Below are 15878 nucleotides of genomic sequence, written 5' to 3'. Positions count from 1 at the left end.
TCTCATTTAGTGCTGTAATTAAAGAAATTGAATTCTAATCAAATTGATCAGAAACAACACTAGTAATTGACACAAAAATAGAATCTGCAGCTGGTAAATTCCAGAATTTAGCAACTCCTCAATCCCTTGCAGCTATCAACTGAAACTTGGCATTCTAAAGCTTCATTTGAACTCAACATTTATGCTACTGAAAACCAACAAATGTTTTAAGGTGCTGCTGTAATCTGTAAATGGATTATGATTTCTGTAATCTGCCTCTACAGATCTGTTCACAGCAGAATTTCAGCTCAGCTTCTTTCTCAAACAGATAAGGAACAAAAGGTGTCAAAAGAGAATTCGTGCATATCAGAAATTGCATATGCAGATATTGTTTTCAGAAATCTACACTGCCTATGACTGGAAATTGAATTCCAATTTTTTTTTTCTTTTCAGTAGCATAAAGAAATAGCACTAAATAAGGTTCCATTTCAGAATTTCAGTATGTCTTGGTTGCTCCCTTGGAGTTCACGAACTCCCTTTCTGCATTCAATTTCATCATTTCAAATTCTATGTTCTGCACTTCTGTTTCCTGCACTTCCTCTATTTCTGATTTTTCAGATTCAAATTCCAGCATAAGCCAATTCCATAACTGAACTAACAAATCATATTCAGAAACAAATTCGAAGACGTTAATCTAAAAGAACATTCCAATTGAATTTAGCAGATCAAAATCTGTTGCACAGATTTAGCTCCAGAATTCCACCATGATTTTACTGATTAGGAATTTACAATTTAAGTTTGACACACAACAATTCAACATCACTTGCAAATTTGTAGACCAGCAGAAATCAGAATCAGAGTTCTGATTGCAGACATCAGATTCAACAACAAAATTTGGCACACTAGCATTTCACACACTGCTGCATCTTCCTAACATTTGGAATCTGAATTTGTATACTATCAGTTTTGATACGTCACTGCTTCTACATTCTGAAATTGTTCCTCTTCCTGATTCTGCAACTTCTTAAGCTTCCATTACTGAATAGCCAGATTGTATTCACAGGAATTATAGAAAAGCTAAAACAATGAGGTCAAGGATGGCAGATTTCCAGATTTCGTGTCAACTAATCATCATTTAGCCATCAAAAATTTCAATTCTTCTTCGTCTTGTTTCTTAAGACCCCTATCAATGCATGCTCGAAAGCTTTCCAGGTTCCAGCAGTTCTAGCTCATTCAAATTCAATTCCCAAATTGGCACAAAAAGGGCACAATTCATTTCTTCAGAATTCTGAAATTCCTGGATTACTGCCTCTCTGTTAATTTCTGTTTTTGCAGCAAAGATCTCCTTCTAAAGCTTAATTTGTAATCCTTGAATGAGTATCACTAAACAACTAGAATAATATACCCAAAAACAGCCTTCAGTTGCTAGCTTTGTTTCCCTGTTTGGTATCAAATTTCTTGTCTAAAAGTCTTGTAAACTTTTTAAACTCCACTTGTGCAGCAAGATGCAGATTTCATTTCCTCTTCAATTCTGGAATTTTGTATCAATTTGTCACTGATTTGCAGGACTGAAAATAGAAACAACAACTGAACTAGGCTGTTTCTGAATTTTATTCCCTTGCACCATGCACTAGTTACACAAAACACAACTTTTTCATTAGCAGCAAAAGTAGGGTCTTCACTTAAATTCTTTGCTGATCAGAAATCTTCATCAGACTTGGCACATTGTTATTCTGTATTCTGATTTTTGGCTGAATTCTGTATTCTGTTGCGTTTACAGACTTTCCAGCTCTCCTAAACAGCTTGAAAAATGCACTTGTCCCTTATTACAACCATTCACATTCCTGAAACAATATCTTGGCACATTTTTTTCTGCATTTTCAAACAGCTTCCTGCACATTTCTTGTCTTATAGCTCTCTTCCATATCTCTGCATTTCCAATTCCAACATCCTTATGCATTTCTGTTTAAAGCCTCAACTCTGTAGAGATTCTCACCTTCACCTTTTTGTTCACTTTCAGCAAGTTGATCATAAAATTCAAAACTGCATGATAAATTCTGTACACAATTCAGATTTGCAATTCCTAGAAAATTTGAGTTCCTGCACAATTCAATTCTTTCAACTCTGAAATCAACTAATCAATTGAAGGCTTCCTCAAATTATTTACAACAAAGGAATATAGCTCATTTCAGCCTTAGCAAATTAAGCAACAGAGCACAGTTCTGCATCTCACAGGTTTCTGAATTTTTTTTTTTATTTTGCAGATGCCATAGAAGGTAGAATACCATTTGCTCCATCACAATATGGAGCTTAATTTGCTTCAACATCCAGCAGAATCTGCCTTCAAGATTTCAATTATGCATTCACAGATTTGCAGAATTCAAATTCTGCATTGCTGGCAAACTCCTTCTCTTGATGCTACTTTTGAATCTTCAATGCCTTAATCTTAGTTTCAAAGTGCTGGAACTTAGTTGAATCACTGAAAGGTAGCATATGTATTTAGCACACAATCAAATTCTGCTCTTCTCTATTTCTGCAGTTTCCTGCATTCAAAGATTTAAATCCAGCTAGATTTACAGCAGTGAAGCTCCACAAGAATAACTCAGTTCAGCTTCCAAAGCAACAATCTAGAGTTCTGCACCCACTGCATCTTGATTTATCACCTTATCATGTTGCAAAAAAAAAAACACCTCCAATGCCACCTTCCTTCACCAACTACTTACTGATTTCTTGTAAAATTGATCAGTTTCAGAAATTAGTGTCACAAGCTTGGACAGGGTTTCATAGCTGGATTTGTGTGAAGATAGAAACTTAATTCAACACTCTTGCACTATTGTTTCAACACTTCACATAACAAATTTAGGAATTCACTTCTGCAAGTATTTTTAAATATCTGTGTACAGCTTCATGTCACCTTCTTCTCCTAACATCAGTTTAGGAATTGAGGATTCCAACTCAGCAACTACTTTGCATATGGATGGAGAGACAAACAAAATTCGTTCACTGTCCAAAACTCTCTTGACAGCTGCTAAACTAGCTAATCCAGAATCTCTCACACAACAACCAGATTGAAGTTTTATAATCTGGAATTCTGGTAATCTGAAACACAAGTTCAGAATTTCAGAAATCTGGACTAGGAAATCAGATTCAAAGACATTCATTCATAACTATCTTCCTTCACTGTTATGGTATCAAGTAACCAAAATTGTCTTCATTTCTTCAAAACTACTGCCTCAATCTGACTGTACAGATCTTTCAACCACCCAATAGTTACAACTTGATACATATTCCAGATTTCAGAAATCAAATTCTGCATTTTAATTTCTGCATATCCGCACAACAATCTTAATTCCCTTCCTGAATTTCTGATGATGAACACTATGCTTCTCCTCCTAGTTGCTGTTACAAACACCATTCTTAACTTTCTCTACTTCAAAATCGTTGTTCTTTAACCATCCAAGCCTCACAGACCCATAAATTCAGCCCTATAAATTCTGCAATTTCAGCACTTCTTCTGGAATTCAGCACCATGCTGGTATCTATGAATTATTGCTTCATTCTGCAGCTTCAATTGATATTGAATCAAGATGCCTTTAATTTCATTCATTTCAGATTCGAATAGCAAGTAAGCTTGGCTCAAATCAGCAGTTACCCCTTGGCACAGAACTAATCTGCTTTCAAATCAAGATGCACTGCATTGGCACGAAAATTTCAGCTTGGAATCTTACTTTTCCCTACTGCCTTAACAATCTAATTCCCAAACTGCAACTTCACAATTTCAGCAACTTGATACAAATTCAGCAACTTGAATTCCAATTTGTTTCAGCTTTGTTTTCAGCATTTCCCTCACTGTTTAAAGTTCCGAATGCTGCCCTCTCCTTCAACTTTTCAGAGTAATTGACACTTCATTCGAATGCTTAGTTGATGAAATAATAATAACCCATTTAATTCCGAATTTTTGATCTATTTAAATCACATTTCAGTAGCTATACAACTCACTTTTCTTGCATTGTTTTGTGTCTAGATTAATCCCTGAATTAATCTTTTCGCATCTTGCAAATGCCATACAAGGTAAGCATACCATTTGTTATTGAACATACAACACATTGCTTGAATTTCTCAATGATTTGAGATTTTAAAGAGAAAATTGGCACAAGAGTGGCACAAACCAGTGCACACAATTTTCAGCTTCAAAATTTCACTAAACAACTCATAATCAAGTAATTGTGCCAATATTTCGTGAATCCTCGCAACATTCTTCAATATTTCCAAAAATTATCATCTCATCATCCCTCCCCCACACTTAAGACCTTGTCCATCTAAGTCAAGCTAACTCATCAAGCAATTAATCCAAAACTCTCAACAAAATAAAAGAAATATGACAAGCTAAGAGAATTAAGAATTAAAATGCTAGATGAGAATATATAAAGAAAATTGTGAGAAAAGGAATTGGAAAGTATGAAGGGGAATAAAATTGACAAAATCCTCAATTTCCATGCACACAAATGCTATTGTGACTTTGAAAAGAAACTAAGCAAGTTCTAGAGTTTAATTTGCTATGAGTGCATGCCACACAAAGATAAAATAGTGTTTAGGCTTAAAGTGGACCTCACTAGGTATTTTTATTGCAATCAAGCTCAATTGATCACATTGGAATCCACCACCAAATTAACTAATATCATGCAAGAAAAGCATCCAATCATGTCACAATGACCTAAATTGATGATCAAATTTAAGAAGCTTTTACCATCTTAAAAGCATTACTTAGAAAATTCCCATGAAAAATTTTATTCAAATGACATGCTATGTATACCAAACTAAATGCAAAGTATGAAAGTAAAATGCAAAATAAAATGCAAAATGTAAAAACAAAGTGCAAGTGCAAAGTATGAAACCAAAGAAACGTATAACGAATTTATTAGAGAAAAACTAAACACAAAGCATGACTCAAAATGCAAGAGAAAGCAAAATTGGAACTAACTCCCCTTTAATTCCCAGTGGTTGAAGAAGGTCTAAAAGAAGAAGCCACCCCGGAGGTGGAGTAATCATGGTTCCACTCAAATTCTCCTTATTAATCCTTTTTCCTTTCAAAATTCTCTCCGGAGGTCTTAATCGGTTCAGTTTTAGCACCCACTCCGGGAGCTTGTGTTCTCCTACAACATCAATAAAAGAAAATACCTCCCACACGCATGTGGGGTAAAAAGAAAATAGGAGAATATTAGTGTGGGCAAAAGATATTTCAAGAAATGATTCACATCTAATAAAATCAATAAATGGTACCTCTATGAAATTTTCTGAAAAATCACACAAAATACTCACCTTGTCATCTTGAGAGGTACCTGGAGTGGTGTTTGTTACCTCTTTCTCCTCAAATAAATGCTCAGACTCTAATTCTGGTGAATGTTCAACTTCATGTAGTGATTCTTGGGTGCTTGGCTCCATAGCACAAGTCCCTACACTTACATCTTCAATTCTTGGTGATTCTTGAGGTAATGCTTCCAGTAAGCATTCCCCTACACTTAAATCATCTTCAACATTAATTCCTGCATGATTCACATCATCTAAGGCAACACTATTAGTAGAATCAAAAATTTGAACAACTACATCATCATCACAATAAAAAGTACTAAAAGAATCTAGCAAAGGAGTAGATGCAGTGTCAGGTTTGACAAGAGCTCCACAATCCAACTCCTCACTGGCGTTTTGTGCTTGTAACTGATTAATAGATGATGCTATCTGATCTAACTGACTTTGTATATTCTGTATCCTTGCAAATTGTTGCTCTTGATGCTCTCTCATTTGTTGCATAATATCATTGCATTTCCACATTGATTCTTCAATTTGTTCTTGTGCATCCTCATACCTATTCCGTTGCTCCATAGGTAGGTAGGACTGAGTCTGAGGCTGATAGTAGTTATTCTCCATCCCATCTCCAAAATACGGATAATATGGATCCATGGTCAAATAAATCTCCTGTTCTTACACTGAAACACTAGCAAATAAAATCAGAAGACTCAGGAACAAATAAAATCAAATACATGGATATATGACATGAAAGCAATCAAAACAAACAAATTTCAAAGTTTTCCAAAATAAAAACAATCCTAAAATTACCAAACATTGCATATTAACGTATTCTCCGGCAACGGCGCCAAAATTTGGTAAAGCGAATCTGTCACATCCGCTAATCAAATTGTACAAATGTATTTTCACTGAACCCCTTAATTTTGCAATAACGTTGTAGTAACCAGCCCAGGATCGCTCTCGAGGAACCAACAGTATGATGTAATTTAGGATTGTATTTTTATTCCTATTTTTGGGGTTTTCGATATAAAAATGGAATTGGGGGGTGTTTAAGCTTGAATCTAAATCTAATAAATGAAAAGCACAGCAAATAAGAAACTAATCTAATGCAAGAGTGAAACCTAACTATGTGCCAATGAACAAATCATTACGTATTGTCACACTACGTTGTGATAAATCTATCAACACACTTAAACTAAATATGAAATAACAAGACAGAAATAAAATCTAATCTAAGCAGAATTTAAACCCTAACTTAGAACTTAAACACTAAACAATTAACTAAGCATCAAACAAGAATTAAACTAAATTGTATCAATGAAATTACAACTACCAAACATGAATTAAACTTCAACAAAACAAAGAAATGCTAAATTGCAATGATAAGAACTTAACAAACATAAAAGGAATCTGTTTTAAGCTGTAAAAACACCAATAAAACGAAATAAATCCTAACCAATCTAACTCACAACCAATCTCACCAAACTTCACACTCAAGCCGTCACACAAGAGTGCCAAAGTCGAGACCACCCAACTCTGGACCTCAGTGGAGACTCTCTACAGCGTATCAGTTCCAGGAAGGTTCAAAAACGCCGACGGACCACCCCCGACGAGCTGAAACAACCCTAAACCCAAGAAAATGCCGAAAATCTGGAAATCTGCCTCTGGATTTGAAGGCTGTGGAACGCGGATGAACGTCGAGTGAAGCTCAGGAACACCGGAAGACCACCTCCGAATGTTGCTGATGGGAATCAGAGCTTGGATTTGGAGGACCACCGCCAAATCGAGCTGGAAAAGGAAGATGCCGCGAGCCAAATTCCACCGGAGAGAACACTCTCCGATGGCTCCAGAAGATCGGGATGTCGCCGCCGAGAAGCTCACCACCAAGATAGAAGCTCGGGAGATTGATTGGAGAAGAGAAAGGGGTCGAAATCCGGAGAAAACCGCGCCGGGACGAATCTACTGTGCTGTGGAGTATCGACGAAGAAGCTGGGTACTGTAGCTTCTCATTTAAATCAGATCTGGATCTGGAATGGACGGTTGAGATGATTCCGGGCTAAATCAACGGTGAAAAGTCATCCAAAATCTGATCTGAAGGTACTGATGTTGATCTAGGGTCTGGATCTACCCTCCCTTAGGTCGGATCGTCCAGATCATCACTGGATGGTCCAGATCTGCCGATCTTCAATGAACGGCCCAGATTAATCCGGCTGGATCAATGGCTGGATGAACTCAGATCTGGATCAAAACTTCTGGATCTTCATCAATGGCTTAGATCTGCTCCCCATTAGGTTGGATCGGCCAGATCTTCAACGGATGGTCCAGATCTGTCCTATTCTTGATGAACGGCTCATAATGCTCCAAAGCTTGATCTTCTTGTTTGAACTCCGATTCGAGCCCAATTTCGGTCCAAATAGATCCAAATCTAAGATCCTTTGATGCCTACAAAATAAGAATCAAATATTAGCATCAAATAGCACAAAAAATAATATAATTTGCAATTAAGTCCAAAAATACACACTATGCACAAAATGTGATGTAACCATGATTTAAACTATGAAATCAACATCAAACCATGCATATATGAATCAAAATAATGCAGTAAAATCATGGTTATCATCCGGCCATCTTGTTGCTTCGATCGACGATTAGTCCTCCTGAAGCGCCTCGCTCTGATACCACTTGTTGGTCCCTTTGGAGGTCGGCAAGAGGGGAGGGGTGAATTGCCCTACAAAAAAAACACCACAAATCTTTCTCAGTTATTCGACTAATTTAAAAGAACTTGTAATCAAAAATAAAGATACTAATAACATGTAAATTAGACACAGAGGTTTACTTGGTTTGCAATCAGGGGATTGCTAATCCAAGGAAAGTAAGCGCACTATCTAATGATCTCCTTCGGGCGGAGTAGCCTCTTTACAGCGTTGACAGCACAAATAAAAAGAACAGAAATGAAAGCATAGAGAAAATTGATTACAAGTGAGTTAAATAAGCTGTGCAAATCAGTGCTATATTTATAGCACTGGTCGGGGCGCCCCGAAGGGGTTCCGGGCGCCCTGGGGGGATAAAACTTTATCCCCCAACGTTCAAATCGAGTTTGACTCGATCTGGTCAATATCTTCGGTCCGGGCGGCCGGAAGGGTTTCAGGCGCCCGGAGCCCTAAAGTCAACAGAAATTGACTTTTTTCTGTCTCCGGTTTAGCTCATCTCGGTCCGGGTCTTTTCGCTCCGGCTCCGCTAGCTTGGGTGATCTCAGCCATCCGGAATAGGGCTCACCCGAACCCAAGTTTCGGCCTTTTCCTCGAGCAGCCTTCCTTCCCGGTTTCTCGTTCCTCGAACGTCGCGTACGTTCTTTTCGTCCGCCGATGTACTCTTTCGCGGTCACCACATCCCTCAGACGCACCGAGCCCGTCGGCTCTCTCCCGTGCCGTCCTTCTCGCTAGCCGCGTCTTCCGCTTGACTTCCTGTTTTCATAAGCTCCTGTACACTTAGACACAAGGGTTAGACAAAACAGGACATAACTTAATTCGTTTGATTACATCAAAACACCTTGAGGTTCCAACAGAAACGACCCATGATCACTCTCCAGTTCCACCCATCCATGATACTTATATTGAGAAATTACCTGTGCCTCTGCAGCGTTATATTTCTCACACTGTTGATGTTCAACCTGATGGTAATTGTGGATTCAGGGCAATAGCTGCACTAATTGGGTATGGTGAAGAATGTTGGTTTCAAGTACGATTTGAGCTTATAAAAGATATTCAACAAAATAAGGATCTATATGATCAACTTTATCTAGATCCAAATTTGGTAACCAATCTATTATTTTCATTGAATTGGTTCGAGCTGTGGGCATCAGAAATGTATTGGATGGACACTATGCCTTTGGAAATTGTCATAGCATTAAGGTACAATCTTGTACTTCATAACTTTGGTGAGAATGTTGGGAGTTGTTTTACTCACTTGCCATTAAGAACTCCTCCAAACCAAGAGTGTCGAGAAATAGCTATTGCTCATGTTGGTAATCACTTCGTACAAGTTTTCTTACATCCTCATTATCCTGTACCACTCATTTCAACTTGGTGGTGGCAACATTCATCGTATGAAGCTAAAGGATGGGTCACTCGTTGTAGGACACGTGTTCATTTGTGGTATGAAGTAATAGGTGTACCACCACCAAACGCGTCGGGAGCAGAATTTAGAGGTAATATTGATTAAGATTTCTATTTTTATATATTTTCATATTTTTTTTTTGTATTATTACATGTACTCTTTATTTGAAAAAAAAATATGTTTGTTCCTAAGATATGAATGTGTTTGTTAGTATTTTTGTTAGTTTTAAATATAAACTAAAAATAAACAAAAGATTATAAACATATTAAAAAAATATTCAAAAAAAAAAATTGATAAAAAAACTGATTAACAAAAAAAATTTAATAAAAAACAAAATTTAAAGGAAAATAAATTGAAAAAAATACAAGTATTATGAAAAAAAATAATAAATTAAATTAATTATAAAATAAAAACTAAATAAAATTGAAAAAATAAAGTATTGATAAAAAATAATAAATTAAATTAATTAAAAATATACAAGTATGAGAGCTATTTTTAAATAAAATTAATAAAAAAATTAAAATTAAATGGAAATTAAATGAAATAAAAAAAAAAACGAAGAGGAGAGTAGATGCATCATTTGACAGGGGAGATCTAGACATAGGGTAATACTATGCGCAGGTCTCCCCCGGGGGGGGGGGGGAGGTCTCCCCATCTAAACAGAGGGCATGTCTGCATGTCTTCGGGAAGCAATTAATGACCTTTTCTAGGTGACGTATGACTTGAACTGCTCAGCAAGTTTAAAAATTAAACCACGAAATTAAATAAATCAAATTTTGTTAGATGGATCTTTTTAATAAAAATTAAATAAATTAAATTAATAAAATATAGATTAATTTGTCAAAAATGAAATTAACTTAACTGCGTTGATTTTTAAAAATAATCTATGGTGCGGTTTTGTTTCTGTCCGATTCAATTGATAATATTGATTTATTCAATTTAATTGAATTAAAAATTTTAAAATAAAAAATAAATTAAATTACCTAAACTAATATTTTTTAAAAAATAAATTTCCAAAATAATCAAACCTTTAAATTTAATTGATTTTATTAATTAATTTGTTTTAATGGAACTTTTATTTACTTATATCTGCCACTTGTTTACTAGGCCAGTGATTTATGTTTATTTAACTATACTTTACTGGTACGATGAAATCAATAATTTTGATAAAAGAGGCATGAACACACTAAATGTAAATATGCGAATCTACGTGTCTATAAGAATTTTACCCCCTTAAGATGAACAGCAGCTATTATGAGGTCTAGAAGTTAATTCTTAACTAGTATTAGCATAGTTTTTACTTTTCTCCGTATATTGATTACGACTAAAACTTATAAAATGAGTGAAAAAAACTTATAACTTCATTCATCAAAACCAATAAAAAAAATAACGTACAAGATAAATTTTACGTGTTTTTTAAAAATATTTTAAACAAGGAAACAATGCAGTATAGATATTCATTTTTCCCTCTACTGTTTTCACAAGGAAAAATGCAATTGAATTTTTTTCTATTGTTTTGTTTTATTTTTATTTTTATTTCCCACTAGAAACACACTTTTAAAAAAATAAAAACAAATACGTGTCGCATACTAATCAATTGAAGTGAAATAGTAATCTAGTGAAGTCAGACGTGTGTTCTTGCTATTCTTGTAGTAAACTTTACAAACACCATCCTCTTTAGACTTTAGAGGTTTGAGTTCGATGGATTAACATTCAACCAGAAGGAAAACTAATCGATACCTCCATTTTTCATCAGTGTATTACCACCTTATAGGGTTAGGTATGTTTTTTTACTAAGTATTGATGAGCCATGCAATGTTGCTGCCATTGCCGGAGCTCCTCCTCACTTCCAATTCATTGCTTCTGGCTTGGTCCTTGCTTTCTCCAACTACCATGAGAGCCTACAAAGATGATCACGTAATGAGTTTCATAAACGAAGATTAGCAAGAATATACTGGTAATTTGTTACTATGCGATTTCACGAGACTATTATTATTTCATCAACTTTGATCAAGCAATTCACTAATGAATTTATAAGCACTAGAAAGAGATATGAACACTTTCAGAATTCAACTAAATGGAAAACTGATCACTACCTCGGTTCCTCTTCAAGGTTACCATATTATAGGATTTGGTGTATTAGGCAAGTGCTTAGAAGTCATACAATGTTGCTGCCATTGCTGGAGCGCATTTGCTTCAAATTCAGAGTCCCTGGTTGCTCTTTGTTTTCTTCGACTTCCATGAGAACTGCCTCAGCTTGTTCGGATTCCATCGGGTCATGTTGTGGATCACTGAATTGAGTGGCAATGAACTCGTACGAATTGAGAGATTCCTGCCGTGGCACCCAAGGAACCAATGCTAGGGAGTCATTGGATGCAGCTACCTTGTCGTCCATGTTGAAGACAGTTTGATCCTGAAGCTTGAACAATTTGTCTGCAGCAAAGTGACACATAGTCAAAGATGATGCTAACGGTAGATGCAGAGAATTGTTCGATTACAACTGCAGATTAAGTTGAATCTACTTCATAAGAGTTTAAAAAAAAAAACAATATGCAAGTATATTTCGATGCTGGATTTTCAGACTTCGAAGTACCATGTCCTGCTAATACTCAGCAAGTTTTGGCACACTTCAAAATGAGCTGAAAACACAATTCAAATACTTTTAATCATATAATATCATTCTATTCAATAATAATTAGAAAGTTAATTAGATTACACCTTAGAGTAACAAGTTATAGAAATACTACAAATAGTCAACTAATGATTAATATCTTAATAATAGCAAAATCACTGTTGTGCATCAAATGAAAACCTTGATTTGAAGCCTCATAGTGAGAACAATCCCATAATTTTCCAATATCCAAGTTAAAAAGACATTTGGTATTGAAATTAATTTTTCAGATGTCTATAAGTATATCTAAGTTAACTACTAGGAGTTGAATTTGAACCAAGAACAATTGAAATTTGAACAGATATAATCATAGAACATAGATGCATCTCAATTTCTCCTACTTCATGGTCACTTAGGCACCGTTTGGTAGGGGTGATAGGATTAAGATTATGTTTTCAAAAAGTAAATAATATGTTGTTTGGTAGGGTGGGTTAGGGGTAGGATTAGGATGAATTGGGAGTGGGATTCATAATCCCTAGGCATGGGGAGTGATTATTAATCCTACCTCCAATCCTATTCTATCAACCCATTTCTAATCCTATCACCTCTACCAAACGGAGCCTTAGTTGATGGTGTTCTAGTTGATGCTTCCCCTTTCCTCTCTTTTATAGTGTTTCCTGGTAAATGAACAAGGATGAGTTAGTAAAAAAAATGTCTCGACCAATACCTATGTCAATTGATACCATTGAAATTATGTCAGCACGAGCAATTTATCTGTGCCAGCTGTCCAACTAAAAGAGATAGCACTTGGAAGTTGGAACCATATACCAGCCAATGATACTAGATAGGTGAACCTACTGTCTGATATTCAATCTTTTTGTGAAACTTATCTGATAACCCTATGATTGAATACTCACTTAACACCAAGAGTTTCTGTGAGATGATGCACATTGACATCAAAACAAATCAGCTGGAGAATATCGGATCAATGGAAAAAATATTCCAATTATTGTACCTGATAAAGGATTAGAGAACTCGTTACTGTCTATTCACAATTTGGTCTGTGAGCACTTACTTTTGATTCCATGAATCAAATTTGAGCTCATTCTAAAAGAAACCATTGGCTCATCAGAGGGTACAACTGGTAAGGCTTCAGGAGTGTTATATATAACTAAGGATCTCTCCTCGTTTGGATGATATGTTGCCACGTTATGGGTTGGAACAACTTCCATGTCTTGCAATTGTTCCTTTGGCAGCAGATAGGGAAGTCTGGACACAGTGATTGTATCATTCTCTTCCATCACAGAGAGCATGTCAGCATCCTAGAAAAACAAATTGCAAACATCATGATAATCGAAGGGAGAAAACATAAGAAACACAGTAATAGCTTATGAAGTACTACAATAAACAGAGAGAAAAGTCATCAAAGGAATGTGTATCATTTTTAAACAATAGTTCAACTAATAATAATAATTAGATCAATATGCACTTCAATCAGGACATGCAGATTGGCAAATCTCAGAGAATCACAGGTTTATAGTGCAGGAACATGCATGATTGTATGATGCAGGCATATTTCACTGATACCTGACAGCATAAATCTCAATGTTGTATGAACTGAATTCGACTTACAGGAAGGATTAATTAAATAACCAATCAATAAAGAATTGCAGTAGCAGTTTTGCAACTAATACTTTAAGAAAGATTAAAATAAAAAATTATAGTTATAAAGTTATACTAGTTAAATCAACCAGAGTTGAAGATCTAAGATGTAGAAAAAGACTAAAGAAGATTTAAGTAATAAAACATTATTTAAGAAGCCTAGATATCACTAGTGATATATGGCCTAGCATCAAGTGTAATGGTGAATGGAGAGATAAGATTCATGAATCCAACCTCAAAAATTTGAAAGAAACAACCTTCACAATGATAATAATAAAAATATGCATACTGATTGTCCTATAAATTTATTCATTCAGGTTGAAATGGACCTGAAGTAATTGGATAAAAGAAGGGAAGAATATGATGAGGACCATGGTTTTCACTTGTTCTCAACATTTCAGAGGAGATCTTTGAAAAAGGATCAATTGTAGCAAAAAAAAAAAAAAAGATGACTCATAACCCGTCCCCAGGTTATGTGAAGGGAGCTTTGAAAAAGGATCAAGAGAATGTACCAAGCAGCGTGCCTTACAAATTATTTTCTAAAATCCCTTTGGCACCTAATGACTAGAGGACAAACTCATTTAATGCTCATCTATGTATGTTTTATGGAAGAAAAAGAGCATCTACTTTGGTTATTTAACGTTGCCAAAGCATACCATGGACAAGAAACTAAACCTATAGGATGTTGATGCTTGATAACCTTGAATATCAAAGTGAAATCAAATGTTTCTCAACCAAGACCCTACTAGCACTTGTGCTATAAAGTTGCACTTAAATTTTGTATTTGATTACTTTATTATGATAAGAAAAATCAAATCACATTCAACACAGATTGAATTAACTAATCACTTACAGATAAGCATAGCATATTTTTGTTAGTCAGCTGTCAGCGATTGATTCACATCTTAGATTAAGTGTAATCAAGTTAGCAGTTCACTGGAACTGGGAATTATTCAGCTGAAGTCGAAAGGAAGAAATGAAGTGAATGTCAACTCGCTTGAGTTCAAGTTGGTTATGCTCAGTTCCACAACAATGAAGGATGGGACATGTGAGCGGTTATGATGTACAATAGAGGAGCTTGATATATGTGATTTTACTTTGTAATTGAAGCGGGGTTAAGTGGGATTGATCAGGGTGAAATAAGTGTCCAGGGTGGAGAAATTATATCACCTTACATGCAGTTCAAGATCTCCAGAATCTCTTCCCTTTTATAGAGTCTAAAAATGGATGCCCATCAAATGCCTTCTTGCCATAATTTGTTCCAACCATTAGTAAATTCAACGATTTTCTGCTACCTCTTTCCTCTATAACACGTGTCACTTCTAAACTGGCTCTGTTATGATCCCTCATATCAATCTCTATTACACATGCCAGTCTCTACCCCATATATGCGTCTTGGATCTGATAGTAGAAGCACTAGGTATGTTATCCACATTACATAGTAAGATACTTCTCATATAATCCATAAATCTATTCAACTAGACATCAAAAGCATGCATTCACCTGATGGTGAAAGAAATAGGATATTTCTTTTAAAAGAAATAAGATAGTTTGTTTCTCCCTCAAAATTGTTTATGCAAAAACTGGCTGAAGAACAAAATCAGAACCTAGAAAAAAAAAACAAGCAAGACAAATTTCCAACTAAAGAGCAGAATAGCAAGTCAGAAGAGCATATTACCAGTCTCCTAATCTTCGTAGCAGGACATGACAGCGGGTGGCCCATCTCTTCGTCGTAAAACTCTTCCAGATCTTTCCTCTTCGCCTTCCTCGAAGCGAACCCAGCCATCTCCATCCGCTACAAATCACCACGCCAATTCGAACCGCCACCAGCAGAACTCCCAAAAAATCACAATAAATCAATGGAACAAAGGAGGAAACCCTCGAAGAGATTTAGATCTCGACTCGGTATTTCTCCACTCGCTTTGCAGCTGTTACTGCGGCAGGAAAGGTTCGTCGCCGTCAACGGAAACAGAGCCTTTGAGGCACCGCGCCATGTTTTCCCTTTCTGGATTTCTCTAGAATAATCCACAATGAGGAGGAACTGAAAATCCAGCTGTCTTGAATCTTATGCACTAAAACCCCGGTAAGTTTAGAATTATTGAAAATAGTCATCTAAATAATTTTAAAAATAATTAACTTGGATAAAAATTAAAAAAAGTATTATATAATTATTAAAAAATATAATAGTTATGTAAATATAATAATT

At 35.6% G+C, this 15878-nt stretch overlaps 1 protein-coding gene across 2 annotated transcripts; it reads right to left on the bottom strand.

Annotated features, from left to right (window-relative positions):
• Nucleotides 1-11015: 11015 nt before the first annotated feature.
• LOC121992579 lies at nucleotides 11016-15734 on the bottom strand. 2 transcript variants are annotated; one of them, XR_006114956.1, is made up of 4 exons: nucleotides 15351-15734; nucleotides 13086-13332; nucleotides 11496-11832; nucleotides 11016-11300 (listed from the first exon to the last, which is right to left on the bottom strand). XR_006114956.1 is itself a non-coding variant. In XM_042547052.1 (4 exons), exons 1-4 carry the CDS (start codon nucleotides 15462-15464, stop codon nucleotides 11193-11195), a joined length of 738 nt encoding a protein of 245 aa, XP_042402986.1. In that variant the 5' UTR covers nucleotides 15465-15734; the 3' UTR covers nucleotides 11016-11192. The 2 variants fall into 2 exon arrangements, 1 of the variants encoding a protein (XP_042402986.1); XM_042547052.1 differs by having other exon boundaries at nucleotides 11564-11832.
• Nucleotides 15735-15878: the final 144 nt, after the last annotated feature.

This window comes from Zingiber officinale, chromosome 6B (genome assembly GCF_018446385.1).
Source record: "Zingiber officinale cultivar Zhangliang chromosome 6B, Zo_v1.1, whole genome shotgun sequence".
NCBI classification, from domain to species: Eukaryota; Viridiplantae; Streptophyta; class Magnoliopsida; order Zingiberales; family Zingiberaceae; genus Zingiber; species Zingiber officinale.
Note: the sequence above shows the minus strand (reverse complement) of the source record. Positions and strands in the feature narration are given on the sequence as shown.

Coding starts and splice junctions, on each gene's coding strand:
- LOC121992579 (XM_042547052.1), bottom strand. CDS start 15,464: ATGGAGATGGCTGGGTTCGCTTCGAGGAAGGCGAAGAGGAAAGATCTG. Junction 11,833..13,085: donor TTTGATTCATGGAATCAAAA/GTAAGTGCTCAC, acceptor ACTTTGCTGCAG/ACAAATTGTTCAAGCTTCAG. Junction 11,301..11,563: donor CCAGCAATGGCAGCAACATT/GTATGACTTCTA, acceptor TCATCTTTGTAG/GCTCTCATGGTAGTTGGAGA.